Below are 26568 nucleotides of genomic sequence, written 5' to 3' on the forward strand. Positions count from 1 at the left end.
GTGAATACCAGGAGTCGCAAATATTCCATATCCAGGGTGTTAAAAGTACTCATAAAATCCGCGTATTCTTGGTACCCAAGATCGTAGTCAAATTATAAATGCAACGTCTTAAAAGGGACTCAATACGCATTTATGATCAATTTCTAAACAAACATATAACTCTATAACATCCTGTTATGAAATTAGTACACCATGTCTTAATAAAACCATCCAACAAGAGCGTTATAAAATTACAACACTTTTTTTTTCTTTTTTTTTTCATAACGGTGCACCTCGGCAAAATAAACGTCACGTCGTCAATAATATTTCCCGAACCTCGGTTAATCCGATTTATTTATTACGGCAGAATTTATTCGCATCTACGCAAGGTGATTAATGCCTTGACTGCGGAAAAAAAAAATACCTAAAATATTATGACAATATTTGCGGTCCGGCGAAGTTCGATGTGATATTTCATCGATATTGCCAAGCCGTTTAGATCCTTATCACTTGGTTGGGCCCATCGTGCGAATTTTTGCAGCTCCCGTTCGGAGTGTTCGATGTACCGAGGTAACGAATTCCTCGCTTTTTATGCAGCTCTTCTCGAGCCAGCAGCGATTCGACCGCGAAGCGGCGATCGTCATTTCGGCGAAACCGTCGAAGATACGGTGGGAGGAAAGAAATCTCCCCGTGAGTTAGGACACTGGCTGGGAGCGCTAAACGCAATGACGATACTACTTCGGATGAATTATGCTCCTTAAAATGCGAGGTTATGGGCAGAAATTGAATGAGATACGACGGGACGGAACGAGACGGAATAGAATGGAGCGGCATGGAATGAGTCTCTCTGCGCGGGAGTAACGACCAATTAGATAACAAAACGTCAAACATTAAAACCGGTCATGTTTATACCGAAGGGGATAAAACCGGGCATCTATTCGTGACGGTGGTGCGATATAGCTTGCTATAAACTGTCCGACATATACATATGTAATGGACCTGCGGGTTACACCGGGCATCCACCTTTACCTTCCTCCTCATATCGTTGGTAAACGCGCACAGGACTCGAATAAATATTTATTTTTGTTTATTACATTCGATTCGACTGCTTTTAGAACGGTAAGGGACTGGCACTTAGGTATCTCGGAGACATCTCGACGATAGCCGGTTTGTCCTCGGAAATACAACGGGTACTTTGCAAACGCGGATTAATATTTTACCCTTTTTCTTTTTTCTTTTTCTTTTTTTTTTTTTTAGTACGTCTACTTTTCAGGGAATGTAACTGCTTCTGACTCGGCATTGTATCGACAATGTTTCGCGTTGAAAGTTTATACAAAAATCGGAGCTATGTCTGCGATTCTACACTTGATGGATATTTTTGGCAAACTATGTCGCTATGGAAAGGTGTTTATCTCTCAGGTCCGGGTATTTTTTCTGTTCATATTACACGATCTTAAGATGACGTTTTTTTCCCTCTTTTCTTAAATTTGGCTACTTATTTCTGTTACACCCTGTATATGCGTAGCTACATGGCCATTGCACCGGACGGTCCCCAGAATCAAGCCATAGGCATGTTATTTCTGTAAACACCAGAAAATATCAGAGACTTAAACGTATCTCTGACGTATTAGCAGCCACTGGTTTACTCACTGCCTGTCCCAGTGTCCACGTGTTATTTTTTCCTGTAATAATAAGACTAATATGAAGGGAGTCGCATGAGCGACACGAGATTCACTGACGCACTTTTTCGGTTACCCCGGCCATTCCAAATGTCATTCGGATATGTCCTTTGACCGTTAATCAAACTTCTAGGAAAATATTATGATAAGTGTAAGTTTATGCGTTTATAAAGTCGGAGGTACGCGAAGGTAGACACTGTTTGTCGATCCTGAACAATGTTTAAAATACATGCAATGTAAATAGGTACCAGTTATTTATATAAAGAAAAATCCGAGCAACTACCTAAATCATTATCTTTTCCTCGTGCTTTAATCAGCTCCGAAATAAAAATATTAATCAATACTGTTGTACAACATTAAAGAAATTGCCCCTACTCGCTGATAAGAGCTGTACTTGAATTTAAATACACGTACGTATTTGGATGTAATTTACTAATTTTACTTATTGTTGTTAAGTCTTTTTTCGAGGAAGTACGCAATAGTTGTAGAAAATCAATCGCGCAATTAATTTCCAATAGTCGAACGAGCAAAGGATCGTTTTCCTCCAATTCTCGGATTAATCAAGGATTTTCCCTTTCCGCGTGGCAAGGGACAAAGGAATAAAGAAGAAATAAGAGGAATGGCAGACGCGGCATCGTCACGAGGCACAAGACAACAAATGGGATGCGCGCCCATTGGAATATTAAAATAATCCATGATTACTTTAATAAATCTTCCCTAGGCAGCCGCACCCCGGCGAAGCCGCTCTCGCTCGGATCCTGCCAGTACGCACAGATGTGACTACACCCCTAATGAGCGCACTATTTTTCACGAGTATTTTTATCCCGTTTATTGGCTGCTCGCTTCACGAACTGTCGGCTGGATATTAATCATCCTCTTCGGATTTTATTTCTTCCGAGGACGGAGGGTACGCCAAGGAGTTAAGAGGAGGAAAGCGGCGCCGGAGGTGCGGAAGATTGAAGGAGGGATGTGGCCAGGAGCCCCTTCATTATTCTTATTAAACCGGCAACCATCAAATGCATCCTCCTTCTTTATCCTTCGGCAAATCCGATGGCTTTCTTCGCGCTTTTTAACTTTACCTCTGTAACGATTTCAGCTAAGAAAAGGAAGCGATTGCCGATTCACTTGGTCGCCTATAGTTTTCTGCCATACTCAACTCGGATAATTAATGGCAACTTTAAGTGGGCATTTTGGGTACATTATAAATCACGAGATTCGATCCTAAGTATCGAACAGTTTTTCCATCGACATTAATTATTAGTCTGACTTCATTTTGAGATTCACACGAGACACTGTTAAAATGAATATCGCGGTTTCATAACAATTCTTCTGCGAGTTTTATTCATAGAGGTATTAATTCTCCTGCATAATTTCGCCTAACTTGTAACGAGCTATGAAATTATACATTTATTTAGAAATTAATATCGAATGTGTACCGATTCACTTTTTAAGGCATCAAATTTATAATTTTACTACAACCTTATGTACTAAAAGTGAATTTTAGGAATATTTTTGACATAGTATTTAGTGCTATCTTCAAATTAGAAGAGCGGGGAAATCAATGTTTTTTTCAGTCAATCGTTATTTTTGTATACATCATTTTTGAGGGATTTTAAAGCTATTGCGCCTTCTTCCAAGGTATTTCTTAAATTTTTGCAAGTCAGATATATGGGAAGATTAGGGCAAGGCTCCTTGTTTGCAAAATGTTCAATCAGAAGGTAATTCTGGTATCGTACAAAGAAAGTTGTTCACGTGGGTGAAATTAATTCTTTAGAGGGGTGCAACTAAAATGTGGGATTATTTGCCTCTGGAAAATCTCATCTCGTGTTTAACGGACTCAACGCGCGTAGTTACCACTAATGGAAGATCAATATTTAACTCCTCGCGCGTTTCTGCACATTACATGGTCGTGCTTCCTCGTAGACGTACCAATTACGTTCAACCTTAAATTAAGGCCTAAAAAAGAAATGAGTTACTTTAATGCTCTTGATAAAATTATTCCCGGAAATTAGAATTTTATTTCCTACGGAGAAAATCAACTTCCTTCGCGTTTTATTATTATATTTTAATATTTTCCATTAAAAAATATTACTTTGTGTGACATGGTGATGTGTTATTATGCATTTCTAAGATTGGTACCAAGTTTGTTAATACGACTATGTAAAAGTCTGCATTGAGTCTTATTCAAGACAAGTCTTATTGCGCAATTCATCAGTTCCTGTTTTATCACCGAATTATCGCTACTCTAAATCTGTCGATAGAATCCTTCACAGAGAATCTACTCGTAAAATCCGATAGGATTTTCTAACTTTAGAAGTAACCCACGCAAAGGTGCAGATTAATACCCCAAAAAGGTGGATCTGAAGCAAACTCCAAGAGCGGCGTTCCACATCAAAACGGATTGAAATCAGAGCAAAATCAGCCGGAGGCTGTGCGAGCGAATCGAGGGATATATAAAGTGGCGAATTTCGAAATTCGACCAGACGCCCATCAGCTTCCTTGCACTACGAACGTTCCGTAGCTCTTGAGATACGAACATAATCACAGGTATGGGTTATTTTTAATCAAAGCTAACGATAGATTCAATGATATTCTAAAAATCGCCTTGGCTATTCCAGTTGCAATATGGTACAAAATAATATTTGCTCATTGGCGACCGCATACTGGCATATATAATAACACTTCTCGTAGTTTCAGACATTAAAAAAAGAAAATTATTAAAAATGATTTTTCTTTAAACAATTTTCCTTTCGTACGTAGAACACGCCCGTTGCGATCGCCATTGTGATCCTCACCGTAATATGAAATAAACAATGATATTATCAATCAACCTAGGCCTTGCCTTTGCTGACTATAATGTAAATGAAATGTTCGGTCCGTTGAGAATGGCAGAACCCCAATCGGGTTCTTACCAAAAAAGGCATTCTGTCGTTCAATCTGAATTCTATAGTCCATATGATTGATCGAGACAGTTTCATTGGGAACCACAAACCGCGCATGTACCATATTGCGATGGTCGTTTAGGTACGAGATGACTAGTTCTCTTAGTGTGGACATGTTCCGAATTGTAAGTAGCCGTGTACCTAGTTAATGCAAGTCTCGATGCGTTAATCGTGAATGCCTGAGATACGTATTACATCCGTTTCGTAAAGTACCGGGAAAGATAGTAATAGTATATTTAAATATTATTAAATCCAAGTACTCAAAGCGGGTAATATATATTTCTTTAAAATTTGAAAGCGAATACTGTATAATAAATAGATCCTTCATATTGATTCAGAAATATCGGTAAATTATTCAAAAACCAACTGCACTTATGGTAGAAAATTCATTAGATAAATCTGATTTACAGTATTTAAAAAAAAAAAATTAAACGGTGCATTTCTTATTATACCGGAATTTCGAATTAGAGCGGTTTTCGGCGAATGTATTTTTTCGCTTTAAAACATAATTTGTACATTTTCGGTTTCAGCTAATCGGTACATGGAACTATCAGCATTCGGATAATCTATACTTTGATTGATCGATAATTTGATGAATTAAAATCCCTCTCGAACGATTTTAAATACATTTAATATTCAGGGTTTGATTCGTTTACAGGATGAATTGTCATAGCGTCATGCAAAAGTTCATTCAGGCGCTTTTAATACTTGTTTTGACTTCTTGTCTGCTGAAGCTGTGTGCCTCTCAGGTATGACTCGAATGTCTAAATATCTTTTTACCGAACACAAATGTAGTTTCTCATTAAGTATAGAAAATATAATATTAAGCTATACAGCCTCTTTTGATTAACCGTATTCGATTAGCAGAATAACGTGTTTAATTTGAGTAATTACTTTTTAGGTAACATTGTCAAAAGGATGGGGTCCTGGAAAACGATTTGCACTTAGAGACGAGCAGCAGTGCATACTAAATAGAAAATCTGCTCTCACAGCCTGTAATTTGTTAATGGTTAGTTATAAAATGCAAAGAGATCTTATTTCTGAAGTCAAATGCCTGTCAAGTGTTAAAATTCCAATTGAAAAACGACGTACGTTGCATGTTTGTTCATCACAAATGAACCGCTGAAAGCGTACCACGAAACCGGGGTGTTCCGTAAAGTCCAGGAATTCAGTCGAATCTGTTATTAAAAAGATACGTTATAAAGTTCAACATGAATGTTTCATTCTCGCAAAAGCCAGGCGCCACTAACATAAAGTTAGAAAAAGAGATTTTCTTTCTGTAATAATCGTTTGATCCGCAACTTTCTATTCGTGATAGCTGCAACGGGGATTCGCATTGATGAGGCACTAGAATTTTATGATACGCTTTCACGGGTTCACTCGTAAAGGGGAATTTCGTCATATTCACGATATCTCGAAACTGAAAAGTAAAGCCATTTTCGATAATGTTTATGGTGCATAAAAATCAAGGTATACCGAATAGAATCAGCATCAACGAAACGGATTCAAATAGTATGTAATGTTAGAAAATTATGCTCGTTTCAAACATTGTGCTTCGCAAGTCCAATTCTGAATTTACCGAGGAAAAATGTACGAGGAATTATTTTTATCTTGGTCATTTGATTTTATATTCGTAAAGTCAAATGATGCAATGTTACTTTCCCACAATCAAATGCACACGCAGATAAAATTATAAATTCTCCATGTGTGTAAACTTTTTTTGCTATACAGTATAGTATAAATATATGAGGTTTCTCATTGTACACATGTTCAACATTGGAGTGTTAAGGTCCACAAGCATAATCTAATATTCTTATTTTAGGTTGGACTTAAACCACGGATATCATGTGAATCTCCAATGGCAGTCCATTCTGCACGTGAAGAAAATGAAAACAATTTAGGAAAACGTAACATTTTCACTCAGTACCGTTAGACTGCATTCGATATCATGTTTAAACTTTCTGCTCTTAAAGTAAATTCATATTACTTGACTTTTCCATTAACAATTTATAAAAATATATTAAAACACCAAAAATCAATAGCTAAAACTGTTATGCATATTATTTATACAGAACTGGTCCTGTATGTATCCTGTTTATAAAGAATAAAGATGGAATTGGTTTCAAATGAAAACGAATCAAAATTATTAATCCTCTCCAAGATATACTTTTATAAACTAGTTGGTGTTTGCTGTTAATCACTGTTTGCAAGTCTAATATTTTTATTCTCAGTGAGGTTTTATAAAAAATCTACTCCCTTATGGGTACGAAAAAAAAAAATTAATGATGTTAAAAATTCCGCATACAGATATGACGTGAATATTAAACACTTATATATGTTTTAGATATGAAGTATATGTTGTATTTTGCAATCTAATGAATTTGTTTTTTTTTCTTCATGATCATATTAGATAAATATGGAGTACATCCGAAATTCTACAAATTGATATTAAATGGCACTATATGAGACTATTCGCTCTTATGATATTATTTATTACGTGTAATTTTTATAATCAATTCTTAAATATGTGGCAATAGAAACCAGTATAGCACTCATTAAATTTCATGCATTCTAAAGATGTGAAGAGATCATAAATATCTTTTTGGATAGTATATTGGAGTCAATGATTTTAGACCTGATCAATACATAAGATCAAATCGGAGATGAATTAGTGGATCACTCACGCGCTGATGAGGTATTGTGCTGTCCTCGTGTGGAGCTTTTTGGCAACTTAAACGCCTAGTGTGGCGACATCTAGCGGAGAATATGGTTAACTAACATAGTGAATTTCTATCTCTTTTTGTTTAAATAAAGACGTGATTTTCCAATTGCGATGAATATCCAGAATCTATATCCAGTCTATGTACACTGCTAACTCTCGGTGTATATTTTTCGCAAAAATATAACAAATGCCGGCAACAGCAGGCAACAAGAACAAACCTTGTAAAGTCCCAAGTTGACATAACTACATACATAACCAAACAGTAATCAAATTGACAACGCCGTTAACGAGTTGTGTTTAACAGAAGTCGAAACAAAAAGAATGACAACGGTTCCTCCGGTGAAACCCCCTAGGGGAATCAAACATGCCAAAGAAACTGTAAGTACACTTAGATCATTTTGAATTGTTTGTTACTTTTAATTTTACGCATGAAAATGGAATGTTTAATTTTGAGGTTAAATGTCAATGTCATTTACACCCAATGAAATCGAATGATGAAAAGAGTTGTATACGTTTTCATTTGTTATCGTTTCGAAAATCAATTATAAGAGGATAATGGAAAAAACTAAAATTACTAACGTTAACCAATGCAAGGACATATTTCGGGTACGTTAAGTACTCCAGCCTATAAATACTAATTGTGATGTTAATAAATTACCATCGAAAGGTAGACAGTAAATGTGACGAATACAAAAGAGTAATAAGGTAAGAATGTACTTTCTTATCTCAAAATGTAATGTTGCAGAGTGGTTCGTTAATGTCAGTCATCCGTGCTCTCTCAGCAAGCGAAACAAATGAACATAGGGAAATTGAAAAAGCAAAGTTGGAGAAGGAGTATAAGCGATGTGACCAACGCCTCGATGAATTGGTATCAATTCATGATCATGACCTCACTAAAGTTATGGAGGTAATAAATTAAGTGATATCAGTTATAATTTATAACTATTTCAAAGTCCCTGAACCATTTTTATATGTTTCGTTCCTATTAACATTGTAGATACTTATTTTCTTTTATTTAGATATTTACCTCGTTATCAGAAAGAGTCACTACTTCTCGAGAAAAGATACATGCTGTAAAGGAGAATCTGAATGCATTCAAACAACTTCTCAGGTGTAGACGGGAAGAACTTATGAAACTGTGGTTGGAAGGTGTAGAGCACAAACACGTTTTGCAATTATTAGATGAAATGTAAGTTACTGTAAAAATAGGACATTTTTACTAAAATGTGAACAATAAGAAAATCAAGCTTTTAATGGTTACATTTACATCTTAAAAATGAAACAATTCTTGTTAATTATATTTATTCCAATCATGATAAAGCAGAAATACAACAAAACTATCCTTTTTAGAGAGCAACTACGAGAGGTTCCTTCTCGATTAGGCCACTACCTTAATAAAAAGTTATATCTTCACGCAACTCAATTGTTAGTTTCTGCATCATCAATGGGGACAGGTAGTTTGGAAGGTGTCGAAGCTCTTCGTGAAGTAAGAATGGAATTGAAAACTAGAAGACAGCAATTACATGTAAAATTAATGGAAGAGCTAAGAAAGCATCTATACATTGAATCAACACGTGAAATATCATTTAGAAGACAAGGTTCAGGCAAGGACTTCCTGAGAGGAAATGAAATCCGCAATTCTCGGGGATATAAAACAAAACGGGCCCTTCTTGATGTTCCATCGACTTTTCCTTCAAATCAAATATCTAGGTAAATTAACATTAATGGCGATTGTTAGTGTTGTTCCTCTTCAACAATTCATTTGTCTTTCTACAGGAGATCCAGCAATATAAATTTGGAAGATCTTGATAACATTACCGAAAACGATGACTCCTCCAATCCAGAAGATAATTCAGGACATTTTTTAGCTATTGTTATCGAGTGCGTTGCATTACTGAATAAAGTTCCGGAAGCAGTAGAGGTAGTTATACTTTTAAACAGTAGATTATGCATTATACCTGGATTAATATATTTATTCACGCTAATGTAATTATTCACAGGCAATAAAGGTGCAGATGCAATCTGAACTATTGAACATTATAGCACAAATATCGAGAGAAACATTGAAATCGGCCTCTAATTTAATAACAACGAACAAGATTATACCAGTTCAAACTACAGCAATAAATGGAATTAAAACTTCACGAAATCAATCCGTGTTGCTGGAATTACTGCAGACAATATTTGAGCACTTTCGATTAATCGCTGCAGCCCATTCAACGGCCCTACGTTGCTTCTCAAATGCCGTTAAGAAGTACAACATAGATATACGTTTGTACGAATTGGCTGATGTGTGGAGTAAAATGCAAGCAGTGGTGAGTTTGTATTATTATCCAAAATTATTAAGAATATAAGTTCTTTTTTTGCCGCCCTTGTCCGAATAATATAAAGATCATCACATTATCATTAATTTATTCTTCCCATTTAACATGCGTCCCTTTGCTACAATTATAATTATTTATAGTAATATTTCAAGTTTGAAAAGCGACTCTTATTTCATTAAAAATTGTCCACAATTTTTCGTTGTGGTTCTTTCAGCTGCAATTACTGTTAACCGAGTACCTAGATATACAAAATATGGTAGACGATCCATTTCAGTCGTCGTCTACTCTTGTAGAACCTACTAGTGATATAAACGCATTTTTTGCGAAACGGAAACCACAACGTCAAAAGACTAGTCTCTTGTTTAAGTTTGACTCGTCTTCTCATCCTAAGACACTCAACAGTTATCTACAAGAACATAGATACAGTAGTTTCGCTCTGACCGTAAGTTCACATTTTTTACACTTGGATAATATATACTTTACATTTGGCATCATTAATTGGTTATTTATGCGTTGATATAATTGAATACTGAATCGTATCTTACTTCAATTTTAAAATGATTACAGGAAAATGGCCATTCAATTGCCAGTAAAAAATTGGTTTGCGAACCAGACCCAAATAATATTATTGTTGTATTCAAGCCAATGATGCAATTTATAGAAGACACTGAACGAGTATTGGGATGCAGTACAGGGTATGATTTGATATGTAAATGCAGCATATACTTAATTAGATCAGACTCTCAAAACCGACATTTAAATATATAATTTATATTTAAAGATTTACTAAAATGAAAATAATTATTTTTAGGAATCCGTCTACATTAAGTTGTTTCTTGGCCGATTATGTAAAGGAAGTTTATTTAGGACGACATCACGTATTAGTAGCTACGACGATCGATGCGGCTACAAAAAATTCAGATGCCTGGCGTGCCACAACAAGTTCCGAAGTTATGAAGGAACTCGGATTATCTAGGCCACTACTGCAGGTAATTTTTTATTTAAAGTTCAGAATTATGTTCTGCGATGGCGATCCTGCGTTCGCAGCTGTGATTCTCGGGATCGGTGTTCCGCCGGGGAACTTGCGCCCCTTTTTACTGAAACTTGGACCGGGTAGCGGGATCGCTTCCCTGATTCCTAAGGGCACCAGTCGGGTTTGATCGCCCCGGTATCTCCCGATTTTCCTTTTTCAATCGGCTAGCTCCTAGCTTGTCGAAGAAAAAGTGGCTCCAGATTATGATATTAAAAAGATACAATTTTAGAAGAATCCTAACTTTTCTCTCTAACCCTACATATTGTTTTCAGAGCACTGTTAAGGTACAGCAGTGCGTTACTGAGTTGCGCTCTCTTATGATAGCACTTCCTTTACAAGGAGAACATTTCTGTACTCTTGTATTAAATGTACTTCACAATTATCGAGAGACCTGCCAGACCGCTTATCGTGGAATCGTGCATCCAGAAAGCGAGGATAAAAAAATTTGTTCCGCTGCATGGTTAAAGGATGATGATATTAGCCGGTTCATCAAGTAAGTACAGCAACAATCCTGTTGCTAGGAAAATACATTGATATGAATCACCTAATTGTAACGATAAATAAACATGATAAATCGTATTTAGGTAACCTACAGGGCATTGCAATAGTGTGTTATTCGTTACACTAAACTATTTTGATGTAATTTTTATATTTACTTATTTGGCTAGGTCACTGCCAAATTGGACGACAATGAAAAGTGAAGCACGCATTTATCGTGACGTTAATCGCCGCTCTATACGCCGTCAGGAAACTCAGGACGAGGAAAGTCCCGAGGAGGTTCGCCAACGAAACATGAGAGAAGCTGAAATTTTAGCAAGCAATTTGGGTGAAGGTGGAATCAATTCAAACGAAATCCTATCGGATATCGATCAGTTACGCAGTTTGGCCCTTTTGCAAGAGAGCATGGAATGGTTTGCTCAATCGATACGATCGTTTATCTTCGAATTGCGCCAAGCTAGCGCCGGGGGAGATGTGCAAATTCTTTTACCACCAATGCCAGCTTCACTTGTCGATTCCCTCGCACAAGTAGCCGACGAATACGACGAGTTGGCAAATACGTGTATACTTCTCTTACACCTGGAGGTAATAATATCTATCGACACATATGCATAGTTTTGTAGATACCGATATACAAGAAATGTCTTAATGTCTTATCCACATTACTGTGATTTTATCTACTCTGATTAGATTGTTCTAAGCCGTCTTGGTTTAATATTAACATGTATACACATACCACGTACTGGTTGAGAAATTCGACTTTTGAACCAATTCCAATAACTGCTAATACCATTTAATTATTGTACATCAGGTAAGAGTACAATGCTTCTATTACCTACTTCCTCGAGGAGAATACAGCTATCTGTACGGAGGTTCCAGAGATCCGCAAGAAGCAGATCCGAGGGTCGAAGAATTGAGTAGAATTCTGCAACACATCGACGAGGCGTTACAATCAGCTTTACATCCGAAGAAAACTAAGGTATTATTTCAAACAAATGAGTCATATAACATGTAATACTCAATATTGCATATAAGTTCTGCATGTATCCGTTAAGCTTAACAAATATCAAAGTAACATAACAATTAAACCTTTCAAGAGTCTCAACCATTTCCGAATACGTTAATGTAATCATTTCTGTATTACTTTTCAGTATATTTTCGAAGGATTGGGTCACCTAATAGCCAAGATCCTTATAACGTCCGCACAATACATAGCGAAGATAGATAAGAGCGGGATACAGAGAATGTGTAGGAACATCTTTATACTCCAGCAAACGTTGACTAATATCACAATGACCCGAGAATTAGCGTTAGACTATGCACGTCAATACTTCGAGCTCTTCCATGAAACACCGGATGAAATTTTAAACGGTGTACTAGAAAACGGGCCACAGTTCTCGGAACTGGAATACATGAATGCCTTTCAATTAATGTCAAGAAGTCAAGCAGAACACGCGGTAATAAGTAGACACCTAGAAAAATTGTCCGAGATTTTAGGTGACATAGGTGTTACCGTGTAAAGTAATGTCCATAGTAGTTTCTACTAAACGTATCGAATCTGACAATTACATTGGGAAACACTTTGGTGGCTACCATCACAAATGTTTTAATCACTGGTTCGTTTTTGTACAAACGTTGCGTTTTAATCGAATGTAAACATTGACGAATTGCCGAATTATGTACTTTTGTAGATTGTGATAAAACGTGCCTCTCTGAAGTTGCCTAGCAGTTTCATGATTATCATTTATATTTAGAAAGTATCTAATTATATGTATACAACTCGAATCATTTCCTTAAGTTCGCTTATTTATTTTAACTTTAAAGGAATGTTATTCAGCATGGACACTAATCCAAGTATCTGTATCAATGGTTGGAACAAAAGGTTTCCAGAACCAAGATTCATGTAATTTAGAAGATCGTCAACTATAAATTGTTAATAAAGGTTTATTTATTTGTAACGTTTCTCTATTATTAAGGTCTCTTTCTATTGAAGAAGTATATATGTATTAATACATATATCGACATTGAAAACTTATTGATTACCGATGGAATACAGTCTGACATTTTTGTTAAGAACTTCGTGTCGTGTATTTCGTCAATCAAGCATTATTACATTGAAGTTTTCGTAATAACGTAATGTACCTTTTGTTCGTAACGTTATTGCTAGAGGCCAAAAGCTATACTTTCATTTTCTCTCTTTTTGTTTACATTTATCAGATGAATATTGTCCTTTATTATTAAACAACTAATTTATACACATATGATACATTAATTTCGTATCGCTAACATTTCCTGATAGGTATTGTAGCGATGTTAAAATTTCTTTTACGGAATCAAGATCAATAATATCATTCACCTTTATAGTACCAAGTAATTTACAACCATGAACCTAGGAATCAGTAACTTTCCCTTCTAACGCATAAAATATAATTTGTACAGGTAATGTTTTCTACGATTTTTCGTTGCACCGAAAAGAATACGTCTGTTCAAAACATAACTTTACAGGTCAATGAGATACTGTCAATTTTAGGTCTCTCGGCAACTATGTCCGACACATTGACATGTACATATATGTTAAGAGAACTATATACTTTTGTGCCAGGATTCACCATTGAGTATCTCAGGTTGTATTTCCGCGTCTAATAGAAAAGCAGAGTTGTATAATCGATATTGCCCTTCAACATTAACGTAGATTTTGCATTTGCACTACGATTACAGGAACGACGTAAACTTATAGCAGGACAATAAAACTTAACTTATGGCTTTCAGATTCTACGTTTCATTCTTTGAATGCCAAGCGCAGTTCAATGCTCATCGCTTAAATCGTTACATTTTTTTACGGGGAACATATACATATGTGTTTCCTTTCAGAACGTTATACTTGCTTAATTTCTTCTCATTTGGATTGTTTTTAGCGCACCTTACCCACACATGTTTTCAAATATATATTGCACGTACGCCATGATGTAAATTTGCATTTGGATCAAATAAATGGATATTGTAAAAGGAACAGGTATGCATACTCAAGTATAAATTACTTCGTACACGTAATATATACTTTCTTTTATCTCTGCACATGCGTACAATAACCGTACATATGTACAGTACAGGTGTGAAACATGTATTTACAGTCATGCGTTGTGCGGGTATGTTGCAAATCAAAAGGTTTTTCAAGATGTATAACATGTTTATCTGGAAAATGTCACCATGGAACAATCCGAAAGCCGTGCAACAGTTCACGACACATTAACTACAATATTCTATAAGCAATAAGACAAGATACTCAGAATATCTTTTTATAACAATACTGAACAACGTGTTACAATGTACAATTAAATTGTCACTTTTAACGGATGGAAAGGACAAAGTTATAGATATTGTATGGAATAAGACATGTCCGACGATTCTTATCGTAGGTTCGATAGACTTATCGATGGCATAGGCGCTGTATTTGAAATTTCCACAAACATTACTTATATAGCTTTCATTCACGGACTGACTAGTTGCTAATGAAGCGATATAATCTTCCTTTAACTCGGTAACTTCTCATAAATATTTTCTGTGAACATCATTTCTTTTTCTTCTTCAATTTGAAATTTGAAATCGCGAGTCGGATCGTTTAAACTATGCCCCTTTCATTGTTAGATAGGAATAACCAACAATCCTGATCAAGGATCTGGATCCCACTTAACGTTGAGTTAACGTCGACGAGATACCATCGTGGAAATAATGTCGAATCGTTAACTGTCATATACAATATGACCTAGATCGCAGTGTCATCATTATAACTAATGCCGCGAATCTCGCGGATAAAATTCCGCGAGAGTATTGGCTGGAATACGTTTCAACATTTCCTTTGGGAAGATACGCAACAATTGCCATCCAATGTCCAAGGATTCGAAGACGGTACGATTTTCATAGCTGCCTTGCGAAATGAAATTTTTCTCAAACTTTGAAAGAAACTCAAGGTATAGGAGGTCATCTGGTGTCAGAGCTTCTTCTCCTACCACGGCTTTCATTGCCTGGACATCCTTGCCAATGGCATAGCAGGCATACTGAAACGGTAATTTCGCAATTAGAATTAATTCCTTAAAATTAGCAAATTTGATCAACTCATGATAACATAGAAAAATAAGAGAAAATTAAAGGTAGGCATTTTCTCACATGAATATCGACTAAAGAAACTTGATCTCTTTTTGTAAACGATCGATGTCTAAGTTTTAAAAATCATTATATATAAATGCCACAATCAAAAGTAACATATTATACTTGCCAGTTGGTTTGAAACATCAGAATGATCTTTACGCGTCATTCCTTCACCGATGGCAGACTTCATGAGACGCGACAAGGAGGGAAGGACGTTGATAGGTGGATAAATTTGCCGGTTGTGAAGTTGACGATCGACATAAATCTGACCCTCCGTAATGTATCCAGTCAAATCAGGAATTGGATGTGTGATATCATCATTAGGCATGGTCAAAATTGGGATCTGAGTAATGGAACCGTTGCGTCCTTCTACTCGTCCAGCTCGTTCGTAGATGGTTGCCAAATCCGTGTACATGTAACCAGGGAAACCACGACGCCCAGGTACTTCTTCTCTCGCTGCGGACACTTCACGAAGAGCCTCAGCATACGAAGACATATCAGTAAGAATAACCAAAACGTGCTTCTCGCATTGGTACGCCAAGAATTCGGCAGCCGTCAACGCTAAACGCGGTGTAATGATGCGCTCAATCGTAGGATCATTAGCGAGGTTCAAGAACAAGCACACATTCTCCATAGAGCCGTTTTCCTCAAAGTCCTGCTTGAAGAAGCGGGCAGTCTCCATGTTGACACCCATGGCAGCAAAGACGATAGCAAAGTTATCTTCGTGGGAATCTAAGACCGATTTTCCTGGTAGTTTGACAAGACCAGCTTGACGGCAAATTTGGGCTGCAATCTGTAGAAAAAAATATATTCTACTGTTAATTGAGTTAAACAAAAGTGGATATTCTGAGAAAAAGTTACCAACAGACTCAAGATAATTGTTACCTCATTATGTGGCAAACCAGCAGCGGAGAATATCGGAATCTTTTGCCCACGCGCAATGGAATTCATAACGTCGATGGCAGATATGCCAGTTTGAATCATTTCTTCAGGGTAAATACGAGACCAAGGATTGATAGGTTGACCCTGGATGTCAAGGAAATCCTCGGCAAGAATTGGAGGACCTTTATCAATTGGCTTTCCAGATCCGTTAAACACGCGACCCAGCATGTCTTGAGATACAGGGGTGCGAAGAATATCTCCAGTGAACTCGCAATGAGTATTTTTTGCGTCAATTCCAGACGTTCCCTCAAAAACCTGAACAACTGCTTTTGAACCAGATACTTCGAGTACTTGTCCAGATCGATTTGATCCATCTGCAAGTCTGAGTTGAACGATCTCGGCAAATTTTGGAAACTTCACTTCATCCAATATAACCAAAGGTCCGTTCACGCCTGACACGGTCTTATAAACTGAAACAAATTAACCATTGCAGGTGATTTATTGCAAACGATTTAAGATTTACTTGAAATGTACTAATTTGGTATTTTCTAGCATATAATTTGATCAACTAGAGAAACATCAAATCGTGTATAGAGAAAGTAGAAGGATTGATGATAAAAAATCAACGTAAGTAGTAATAAATGCAAATAAGATATGTATGACATATGCATATAACATTCGATTTTGTAAATATAAATGTAATCATTCACTTATATCATTCAAACTCTTTGTAAAAAACCGCGTGAAATGATTCCAATGAATCAAGGCACCAATTCTAAGGCAGTATACTGAAACAATGTAGGGACACCCAAAGAATAAACCAGATGGTTAAAACTCGTCTTAAGAATAATTGCATAAAGGGAATATAGCACATTTGTATAAAAACCCGAGGGTTCTGTGATTTTTATTAGTTTTTATGTTTATCCGAAACAGAGCCCTGCCCTGGTCACGTGCCACCTGAAGTCACATGACGCGGGCATTAACGAATCGTGTAACGACGCAAGATTCGATTTTTCTCAATTCTTCCTTATAATCAGACTTGGAGGAGTGTCACGAATAAAAAAGTCCAATAGACAAGAATTGTAACTTAACAGAAAAAATGCAAGAACGAGGACAATCATGGGATCAGCTGACTCGATTGTGCATCGATTAGCTACTACGCCCTTCTTGTCAAGGCTCGAGAACGGAATCGTCGGAAAAGCTCATTCTGAGTACTTACTCAACCGAGGCTGGGAAATGAAGTCCCTCGAGACGGCCAGGACATGTTCCTGTGCAGCCTGCTGAGAGCTGATCGTTTTCGAGTACATTTTCGAAGTTCGCAGGAGACTGGAGTCTGGAGAACCGACGAAGCAGACAGCTACAAGAACAGCGCTCTGGTCTGTCCCGTGATGTAAATCTACAGGCACGAAGCAGTGCTGCCAAATTGGAAATGCGAAACTTCCTGTCTGCTCCTGTCCAAGGTCACTGCGAACATAAAGTAAAAGATGGCGCACGAGTTGATTCGCGTCTCCGTAGAACCGTGCTGCACCTAACCACAATTTCTGAAAACATACATACTTTCCTGTTTTACGGCTTGGCCTTTCTCTCTTGTCCAAATTCTGGTGTATAACTCCAGAAATAACGAAAAGAAATATTTAAGAACAAACCGACAGTTTTCTTTGCGCGCTACGTTTAGATTTTAAAGACATGTAGTTTGTTTCAGCACCTACTATATTATAGATTGTAAGTTGTTATAAGGAGAATAAACCAAAAGTATAAATAAAAACACAGCTATCTCCTACGGTGTTTTCGTACGTCAATGCTACAAGTAAGTATAAATGCAGATGTGTGATTTTCTTAACCACACTTTTTACTTTGATCTATGTCATTTTAGATGATGTTATTCTTTAAAGATTGAGATAAAAATGTGTCACTTTTATCTTGTTTCTTCGTAATTTATTTAGTATCAAACGTTTGTGGCCTAAGTAATAATTGGTAGTAACAGTAATGATCAATGGCACTTATAATTATTTAAATTATATTAACTTTTATGCTTACTTTTGTGTTTGTTTTAGCAAACGAGCAGTATGACGGAAGCCCTTGCATTGCGTTTAAAAGAGATTCATGCTAAATGGGAAGCCCGGAATGAGTTGTCACGAACTTTGGATCAAAATGATTCTCGACTTTCTCTTGATGGTAAATATAATTCTTGTATGTGTTGCTTTATGATTTTCATCGTTTTAGCCAAGGTTTAACGATGAGATGTCATTTAATAATATAATCAGAGTATGAGAACTGAAATTAATCAATACAAATTTTTATTTTATCTCCATTATGTATTATATCAAGATTGTTTTTATCTGGCAATGTCTATAGGTCTTTATTAAACTTTCTGTAGATTATAGACATTCATATTATTATTGATATATATAAATGAAACTCAACAATTTTCAGGGAAGAGGAATTAAAAAGTCAATTTAAATTCTTATAATACTAATAAGTCATGTTTAAATATATATGTGTTAGAATATTATTGTGTTAATAACTTGTTTCTATTGTTTCACATATTGAAGGATTACGTCGTGCTGGACAACAGTCACAGGAGAGACAAATGCAAAATAGAGGACAGATTCGCAAATTACGTGAAAGTTCTCTTTATAAAATCAAGGAAAGTGAACCACAGATAGCTCATCTTGGTCATGTATCATCATCAGTTTTATATAATTGCTGTAACAGATGCACATTGTCTTCAAAGGCAAGTCTACTTAGAATCTGCTCTCTTTTGTTTATTATCCTAGATGATTAAACTCATCTTTTAAGTTTTTCAGGATTCTTTAATCAATACTATTAATAAACAATATCATATGGGTGGTATTGATCTAATGGCAATTACTTCAGGAACCTGTATTTTCTCGAAAATATTTCGCCATATATGCCATGTTTGTTCCTGTAAAAAATATGATTATCCTATGGTTACTGATGCTGTGAGTATTTAACTATAGATTGGTATATTATAAATACATGTATCTGTGATAACTAGCATCCCACTAGGTTTAATATTTTTCAATTAATCAATGTATGATAATTCGGAATTTGTTAATTGTGTTAGTATATAATTTATTTGAATAGGTGTTAAATGATCCAAGACTCAGAGAAGCAATAGAAACAAGAGCACAACAAAGTCTCAACCTCAAAATGGTTAATGGATTACATGCTGTCAACAAAGCAGAGATTACTGCCAAGCAAATAATGCAAAAACTTGAAAGTAACATTGGTGATAAGCTACTGAGAGTAATTGTATGGACCTTGTATAAAGTACTGTCTTGGTTCGTACAAACAGTTGTTCAACCTGCTCAGATTGAAGTTTTAAAGAAAGCTAACGACATAGGTCTACCCTTAATATTTATAGCAATGCATAGGAGTTATTTGGATCGCATTTTAATCAGTTTAACCACATTTAACAATAATATTAGGAGTCCATTATTTGCTGTTGGGAACAACTTCAACTCCCCACTTCATCGGTACTTATTTATGTTTCATAATTTAGTTAATATTTATATCATTACAGAAGTCTACAGAAAACAATCGTTTTCTAGGATTATAAGTGCTTCTATATAATTTTGAAACTGTAAAGTTGGTTATTAAAACTCAGAATTGTATAAGCAGTGAAAAAAACAGCAGACGATTATTGCTTTTATTCAGAAAACATACAATTATATTGATGTATATTTTTTTGTATTACCGTAAACACAATATTTATCTAGCTTTATATTATTTTACTTATTCAAGAATATTCACATGGAAACGTAATATATTTTACAATCATAAATGTTTCCCCATAGGTGGTTTCTGAAGGGCTTTGGTGGTTTTTTTTTAAGCAGACAAGTTCTTCGTACATTGAATGAAGATGACGAAATGTATCAGGTAATTGTACACATGTACATTATGCAATGCCTTAAGGCAGGGCATAATATAGAATTTTCCATCGAGGGTGGACGTACAAAAACTGGTAAACCCTGTATGCCAAAAACTGGCATTTTGGACGTCGTTGTTGATGCTTATGTGGATGGTACAATTGAAGATGCTTTAATAATTCCTGTTACCGTGAATTATGAGCGTCTGCCTGATGGAAGTTTCATTGAGGAACAATTAGGACAATCAAAGAAGAAGACTTTCATCTCAAATATCAAAGCTCTTCTATCTGCATTTACGAGGATTAACGGAATTGCAAAAATCAATTTTTGCCAGCCTTTTTCACTTCGGGTACATATCTTATTAAAATTGTATTTATTACTATTTTGGATAGATTTACTACAGTTCATATTTAACAGGAAATGTTGAATAATATTGGAAAATCACTAAATGATAAAGCAATTGCATCGTCACATTCTAAAAAGCATTTAACATATACTGGATCAAATTCATCGCTGTGTGAAACAAGAGCCATATTACAAGAACACTGTCATTTAACAAACACTGTTGCTCGACACATCATATACGGTAAAGATATTACTGTCTTCATGTAATAGTATATTGTATATTAAGAGTGTAAGAAGGGTCATTTTGAAAAGTAGGGAGGTTGTCGTCCAAGCGAACCGAGTCTAGCAATAAAGACGTTTTCAGTAAAATCACATTAAATCTATTATCAGAACCAATTTTCAATTTTTCAGAGAAATTACATAGTTCATCAGTCATTCTTTTTTGTTTCAGATTATTCAAAAGCGGTACCAATAATGTCAACTAACATAGTGGCATTTTTAATGCTGAATAAGGGTAGAAACGGGTTTACTTTGGATAAATTGGTTGAAGAATTTGACCAAATCAAAGAAAAACTAAGTTGGAGTAATATGGATCTCGTATTTAATGGAAGAACGATAGACATTATTAATCATGCAGTAAGTTTTATTATTTTCAACATATTTGAGTAAACATTAAAATGATGGTTAAAATTGTATCGTAGCTACCACTGTATATTTGAAAGACTGGAAATTGCATTATTTTAGTCAATATCGTAGCCTTTGCAAACAATAAAAATTTTCTTCTCCTCAGATAGATATATTAGGACCAGATTTAATTAAAGAGAATCAGAAAAAAATTATGGCCGAAGATTCTAATTCAGTTAAATCTAATTTCGTAACTTTAATTCAACCCGAATTATCGTTGCCAAACGTTATCGAACTCTCGTATTACAGTAACACTGTAATGTTGCATTATATTATGGAAAGCGTAATAGGTAAGAGCAGATCAAATTTTTATAATTTCATTTACTTTAATATTTCTTACATTTGTAGTAACTGCTTTACACTCTATTGTACGGTTTCAACTAAACAATCCCAAGATAATTGCTGAGAATAATGTCACCTTTTTTCACGACAACTTGGTAGAAAAGGCGCTTAAAATTTGTGATATACTAAAATACGAATTTATATTTTGTAAGCCCTGTCTACACTTAGAACAGGCAATAACTGAAGGTATAGATAAACTAATGACAGAGGATGTCATTGGATTAAAACAGGTATGCATTTACAGTTAAATACTTAATAAAGATTAATGTTCTTAAATTAAGGCATTGTGACCACTTTAGGAAGGCTGTTTGGAAGAGGAAATGTGGAGTAAACGATATGCTCATACCTTTGATGATAGTTCAGATGATGAATATAACGCAAGACATCGAACTCGGAAAATCGAATATAAGGTATATGCTTGAGATGTCGTGTACAGTATTTATTTTACCGCGAATTGAATGATTTTCACTAACAAAAACTTAACCTAATTAGGGCCTTTATGATAATTTATTATTTTTCTAAGTATAAATTTCAACGAAGTAAGGAGCAATTCAATTCCAATTATTCTATTTCCAAGTTATCCTTAATTTTAATTTGATTTTTCATAGCTCAACCTGGAAACTGAACGATTAAACTATACAAAATTCCTGAAGACCATTTTGCGTCCTTTAATAGATACGTACTCAATTAGTGCCTTTAGCCTAAAAAAACTGGTTGGGCAATGTCTCTGCGAACAAGATTTACTACATGAAGTGTTACATGCAATTAAGTCTAACTTGGAACTTGGAGTAATCAACTATGGTAAGTGAAGTGTTAAATTCTTTGTAACACGCATAAACAAATGTATTTTATATTGATAAGATCTGATTATTCTAATTATTCCTACCGTTTTAGGTGAGAGCTTAAATGTAGATGCAGTTAAGAATTCTTTTAAACTTTTCGAATCGTGGAATATTATAGAATTTTATTCACAAGAGAATATCAGAATGTTTTATTTAGCTGACACTTATGATGATAATGAGTCTACTAACAGTATATACGAAAGTATTGCTGCTCTCATATAGCCCGATATATACAATAGTAAAGTATCTTACGTATCAAATGATCATAAATTTTTATAAACTTCAATATTATTATTTACATGACTTTTATAAACTATAAATGGTTTTGGTAACCAAATAATTCCATTCGCTAAAATTCACTGAAGTTGCTAAAGTTCCATAAGGATAAAGTGTTGTGACAAATGATTAAAAAGTGTATTTGTTTATATTTAAATACTCTTAGAGATATTCTACATCAGCTACAATACCGCCAAATGCAATGAAGCCTATATAATGGTATTATTTTGTACTCTCAATAATATAATTATATAATAATCTAAAAACACAGTATATATTTTTCTGCATACAGAATGACATAATTAATCAAACGATTAAATGACTGAAAAAAGTAGTCGACATGATCAAAATCTAACTTACAAATAGACAACAGTCGTTATTGGCTTGAAGGTTGGCACCATCCAACTCTTTTGAATATTTCTAATGCCATTTCGGATCTGAAATGAATATTTAGTTTTTAATAATGCTATACAGTTATGTAGTTTGTGTTACTGGATTATATAAATTTATGATATATCAAATTCTGTAGGATAAACTGTTTATTAAAAAGAGACTGCGTTTATTTCTACGGAACAAAATAAAGATTGGTTGGTATTCTACGTTATATGTCAACTGCTGTATACTTTACCTGTTAAGAGTGTAAAGATGGAATCCATGAGTAACACCTGTGTCATAAATTTCTCTTATTAACTTCACAGCCAAATTAATCCCGTAATTGCGTATTTTCGCATTGTCTTCTTTAATTGGATGCAAATCCTCTAACATCTTGTTCGGGATATTAACACTGCACATGGTTGACATTTTCATTAAAGACTTGAAACTTGAAAAAGGAAAAATGCCAGGTATGATGGGAACAGTAATCCCAACGTGTGTACAATCTTTCACAAAATCCACAAATACTGACGATTCAAAGAAAAATTGAGTTATCACAAAACTCGCTCCAGCTTTCACCTATCAATTTGTCATGTTTATTAAAAATACTTTTGCGACATACGTAATGTGAATATAAAGTAAATACCTACTTTTTCCTTCAAGTAAAATAAATCTGACTCCTTTGATATCGAATCAGGATGCATTTGTGGGTATCCAGCTACGCAAATACAGATTTTTGAACCAAATTCAGCTTTAATGAATTTTACTAAATCGATTGTATATGCAAAATCACCGTCATTAAATGGGGCATCTGTAAAATACTTATAATAAGTGTTGCAATTTTCAGTTCATTGTTCTATCAAATCTATTTAAAACCATTTGAAATACCTCCTCGTAACGCCAAAATATTCATTTTTCCGCACAAAAGAGCTTCATCCAGTAGTTTCTTCACATTATTTTTCTTTAAATTATTTGCTACCAAATGAAGAAGGGTATTATTTGGTAGTGATGCTATGAGTTTTAACGAATCACAACTATTGCATTTTAAAACACCATGATGACTAGGTAATGCATAAAATAGCGGAAAACATGTTTCTGCATTTGAGGAGAATCTGAGAAATAAAATAGAAAATCATTATATTAAAATTTAAACCATTCATTTAACAAACTTCTCTATTTTATTTTTTAGATACTGTCATTATTTTATTACATGGCAGGGTATGTACTATAATAATTAATTTGTATGATCTGAACATCTTATATTTTATTAAATCGGTTTAAAACTATTGTTATAGCTGAAATTCATAAGCATTAAAAGTTCAGGTATTCAGAGTTTTAAACTTTAATTATACTCATATTATAATTTTAAACAATATAGTATGTACTACATATATGTGATGTACCACATACTATATATAACATGCAAAAGATTACAAAGCAATATATGTATATTTAATAATGTAATCTACCTTTCATGAATTCCTTCAAACTTCATGTTACTGGAGAGCTCAAGGCTGAAAAACACCTCTTTGCATTGAATTTTCTTTTCTATCGATAACCCCAGATTTATAAGTTCATCTTGTATCTCATTTGATGACAAACTATTTAGAGTAATATCCTTGCTGCATTTCCACATAATTCTATTATACAATTTAAAAAATAATATCACGTGGATATTTTTGAGGTTATATTACGAGTAATTTACAGATATGTTTGTGATTGATAACACAAGAGCTTCCTTGATAGTGACTCTATTTAATTCAATACTCTCATACAGCCAGACAATCTTATGTTACATTTAATTTTGTTTACCAATTTTAAGTCTGTTATATTTTATGCTCTGGTAAATATAACTTTCTACAAACTTCCATAATTGGTATATCTGATACTGGTGGTATACCACCAGACACTGTCGGTCCACACCGCAAGGAAGACTTATCTTCTATTGTTCTAACGTCATCTATATTTGGAGTTTTCAGCATGTTCATTGCTGGATAAATGACTGATGCAAATACAGCAATTGCTGTTACAGCCCAAATTGGAATAGCCACTGCCCAGTACTTAGAGGGCCAATAAGTAAGACCAAGCCAATTATGTAAAAATTCTTCTGGTACCACTGCCCATATTAAATACAATATAAAAACCATATAGGAGCCAATATATATTGCATATCCATAAACAGACCTTGGTCTGTATGGTGCAGGAGTGTGCTCTGCCATATTCTTTTCGTTTTTTTTATAAAAAAAATATATTTATTTGCTGCTGCAATAGTTTTATAGTAATGGATTTAATAATGTGTATATTCAGGCTCTGGTGGACCAAATTCATTCATTGTTTCGGTAACAAGAATTAAACTATCAAAAAATCCTGTTAGTCCCACGCGTACTTTACGTGCCTCTGTTCCAGAAAATGATCTGAAAGAATCAAACCAATTTTGTAGAAACAAAAAACATTGAAATTGTTACAGACATTGATGTAATGTTAACACTTAAATCAATTTGACTAACAATGCTGGATAAACTTACACTTTTAGTAGGTTGCCGTGCAAGCTTAAATTTTTTGTAACACCGCTTCGTTTAGGTTCCGGATCAACTTTCAATGCCTCGAAAGCGATTTCTGCTTCTCTTGCAGTTGGAAAAGGAATAGTCACATCACTACTCTATTATCAAGGTTATGTTACATTATGTTATGTTAAATTAATCAATTTATATTCTAATATAAATGCATAAAAAGCAAACGATGGTTACCAATCAAAAGGATACACATTTAAATCGCCCATAGCATGTATTAGTACATTAATTTATATAAAGTTAAATGATTGAATACATTGAATTACGTTCATAACATCAATTGACACATGATCACCTTGATCAAAATTCCCGCAATATTACGTTTCTTATGACCGGCTCCAATAGCTACTTACAGAGATGAGTTGGGAGATTGCTTACGGGCAGGATCGTGCGATCGCATCCAGTGCTGCCCTCTGGTTTCGTACGTTAGCTTTCACAGTTTTTTGCCCCCAAGGGCGGCGCAACGAATTTCTGATAGGAGCTGGCGCACTCGCGATGGCGGTACCATCTACCAGTCGCCATTGGCGGCTCACGTACTCGTGATGGTAATAAATCGGATGAATGCTAAAATTGATTGCTTTTTTTTTAAGCTCATAATTACAACCGGAATTAACCTTCGTTTAACTGAAATTGAGTTAAAGAAAATTTCGCAACTGAAACTCTTTTGCATCCACAATTAAAATCAGTATTTATGTACTGAAATATGTTTCTACAAAAAGATATTTTGTCTTATGCTCTTAGGTTATGTGTACAGTTTTGAACATTGAAGCTCTCAGGGCTGTAGACAATGCTGAAGGAATAAAATTGCCAAATATATTGTTAATGTTATGTTATATATTGTTAATGTTAATGAAGTATAATACGTTCTCAAGAAAGAAAACATGGCTTCAAGTTCCCGTCACATTCGGTTATTAACTTCTAACATTAAATATTTGAAGAAATATTTGCCTGTTAATAAATGCGCAATTGCAAATCCTTCGGTATGTAAAAGAAGTACTGTGATATTAGGTATTGAAAGTAGTTGCGATGATACAGGATG

The 26568-nt window shown here is 34.9% G+C and overlaps 6 protein-coding genes across 9 annotated transcripts; 2 read left to right on the forward strand and 4 right to left on the reverse strand.

The window, feature by feature from the left end:
- The first annotated feature begins 7441 nt into the window (after positions 1 to 7441).
- Positions 7442 to 13135, forward strand: LOC105700008 (exocyst complex component 4). Its single transcript, XM_012425522.1, has 13 exons — positions 7442 to 7700; positions 8068 to 8229; positions 8342 to 8511; positions 8673 to 9032; positions 9099 to 9243; positions 9323 to 9637; positions 9861 to 10088; positions 10214 to 10341; positions 10458 to 10635; positions 10952 to 11172; positions 11348 to 11762; positions 11989 to 12156; positions 12329 to 13135. The coding sequence occupies exons 1-13, from the start codon at positions 7644 to 7646 to the stop codon at positions 12695 to 12697; spliced, it is 2916 nt and encodes a 971-aa protein (XP_012280945.1). The 5' UTR covers positions 7442 to 7643; the 3' UTR covers positions 12698 to 13135.
- Positions 13136 to 14965: 1830 nt separating this feature from the next.
- Positions 14966 to 17642, reverse strand: LOC105700010 (V-type proton ATPase subunit B). The gene is made up of 4 exons (XM_012425527.2): positions 17425 to 17642; positions 16209 to 16675; positions 15451 to 16116; positions 14966 to 15232 (listed from the first exon to the last, which is right to left on the reverse strand). The coding sequence occupies exons 1-4, from the start codon at positions 17510 to 17512 to the stop codon at positions 14966 to 14968; spliced, it is 1488 nt and encodes a 495-aa protein (XP_012280950.1). The 5' UTR covers positions 17513 to 17642.
- A 115-nt stretch (positions 17643 to 17757) lies between these two features.
- Positions 17758 to 22555, forward strand: LOC105700009 (glycerol-3-phosphate acyltransferase 1, mitochondrial). Of its 3 annotated transcripts, none has more exons than XM_012425524.2 (13): positions 17758 to 18012; positions 18260 to 18380; positions 18758 to 18939; positions 19013 to 19168; positions 19314 to 19705; positions 20027 to 20447; positions 20516 to 20684; positions 20895 to 21079; positions 21234 to 21417; positions 21476 to 21699; positions 21769 to 21879; positions 22078 to 22270; positions 22364 to 22555. In XM_012425524.2, exons 1-13 carry the CDS (start codon positions 18004 to 18006, stop codon positions 22531 to 22533), a joined length of 2517 nt encoding a protein of 838 aa, XP_012280947.1. In that variant the 5' UTR covers positions 17758 to 18003; the 3' UTR covers positions 22534 to 22555. The 3 variants fall into 3 exon arrangements, with proteins under 3 accessions (XP_012280947.1, XP_012280949.1, XP_012280948.1); XM_012425526.2 differs by having other exon boundaries at positions 20066 to 20447; XM_012425525.1 differs by lacking the exon at positions 17758 to 18012 and adding an exon at positions 18064 to 18179.
- A 366-nt stretch (positions 22556 to 22921) lies between these two features.
- Positions 22922 to 24635, reverse strand: LOC105700011 (methylenetetrahydrofolate reductase). Its single transcript, XM_012425528.2, has 5 exons — positions 24429 to 24635; positions 23848 to 24071; positions 23610 to 23770; positions 23216 to 23538; positions 22922 to 23024 (listed from the first exon to the last, which is right to left on the reverse strand). The coding sequence occupies exons 1-5, from the start codon at positions 24593 to 24595 to the stop codon at positions 22964 to 22966; spliced, it is 936 nt and encodes a 311-aa protein (XP_012280951.1). The 5' UTR covers positions 24596 to 24635; the 3' UTR covers positions 22922 to 22963.
- A 59-nt stretch (positions 24636 to 24694) lies between these two features.
- Positions 24695 to 25207, reverse strand: LOC105700012 (phosphatidylinositol N-acetylglucosaminyltransferase subunit P). Its single transcript, XM_012425529.2, has one exon. The coding sequence runs from the start codon at positions 25176 to 25178 to the stop codon at positions 24786 to 24788; it is 393 nt and encodes a 130-aa protein (XP_012280952.1). The 5' UTR covers positions 25179 to 25207; the 3' UTR covers positions 24695 to 24785.
- Positions 25208 to 25224: 17 nt separating this feature from the next.
- On the reverse strand, positions 25225 to 25877 carry LOC105700013. 2 transcript variants are annotated; one of them, XM_012425532.2, is made up of 3 exons: positions 25722 to 25877; positions 25485 to 25613; positions 25225 to 25373 (listed from the first exon to the last, which is right to left on the reverse strand). In XM_012425532.2, the coding sequence occupies exons 1-3, from the start codon at positions 25736 to 25738 to the stop codon at positions 25247 to 25249; spliced, it is 273 nt and encodes a 90-aa protein (XP_012280955.1). In that variant the 5' UTR covers positions 25739 to 25877; the 3' UTR covers positions 25225 to 25246. The 2 variants fall into 2 exon arrangements, with proteins under 2 accessions (XP_012280955.1, XP_012280953.1); XM_012425530.2 differs by having other exon boundaries at positions 25707 to 25877.
- Between the last annotated feature and the right edge of the window lie 691 nt (positions 25878 to 26568).

Source organism: Orussus abietinus, unplaced genomic scaffold (assembly GCF_000612105.2).
Source record: "Orussus abietinus isolate OABI.00-Male unplaced genomic scaffold, Oabi_2.0 scaffold76, whole genome shotgun sequence".
Taxonomy (NCBI): domain Eukaryota; kingdom Metazoa; phylum Arthropoda; class Insecta; order Hymenoptera; family Orussidae; genus Orussus; species Orussus abietinus.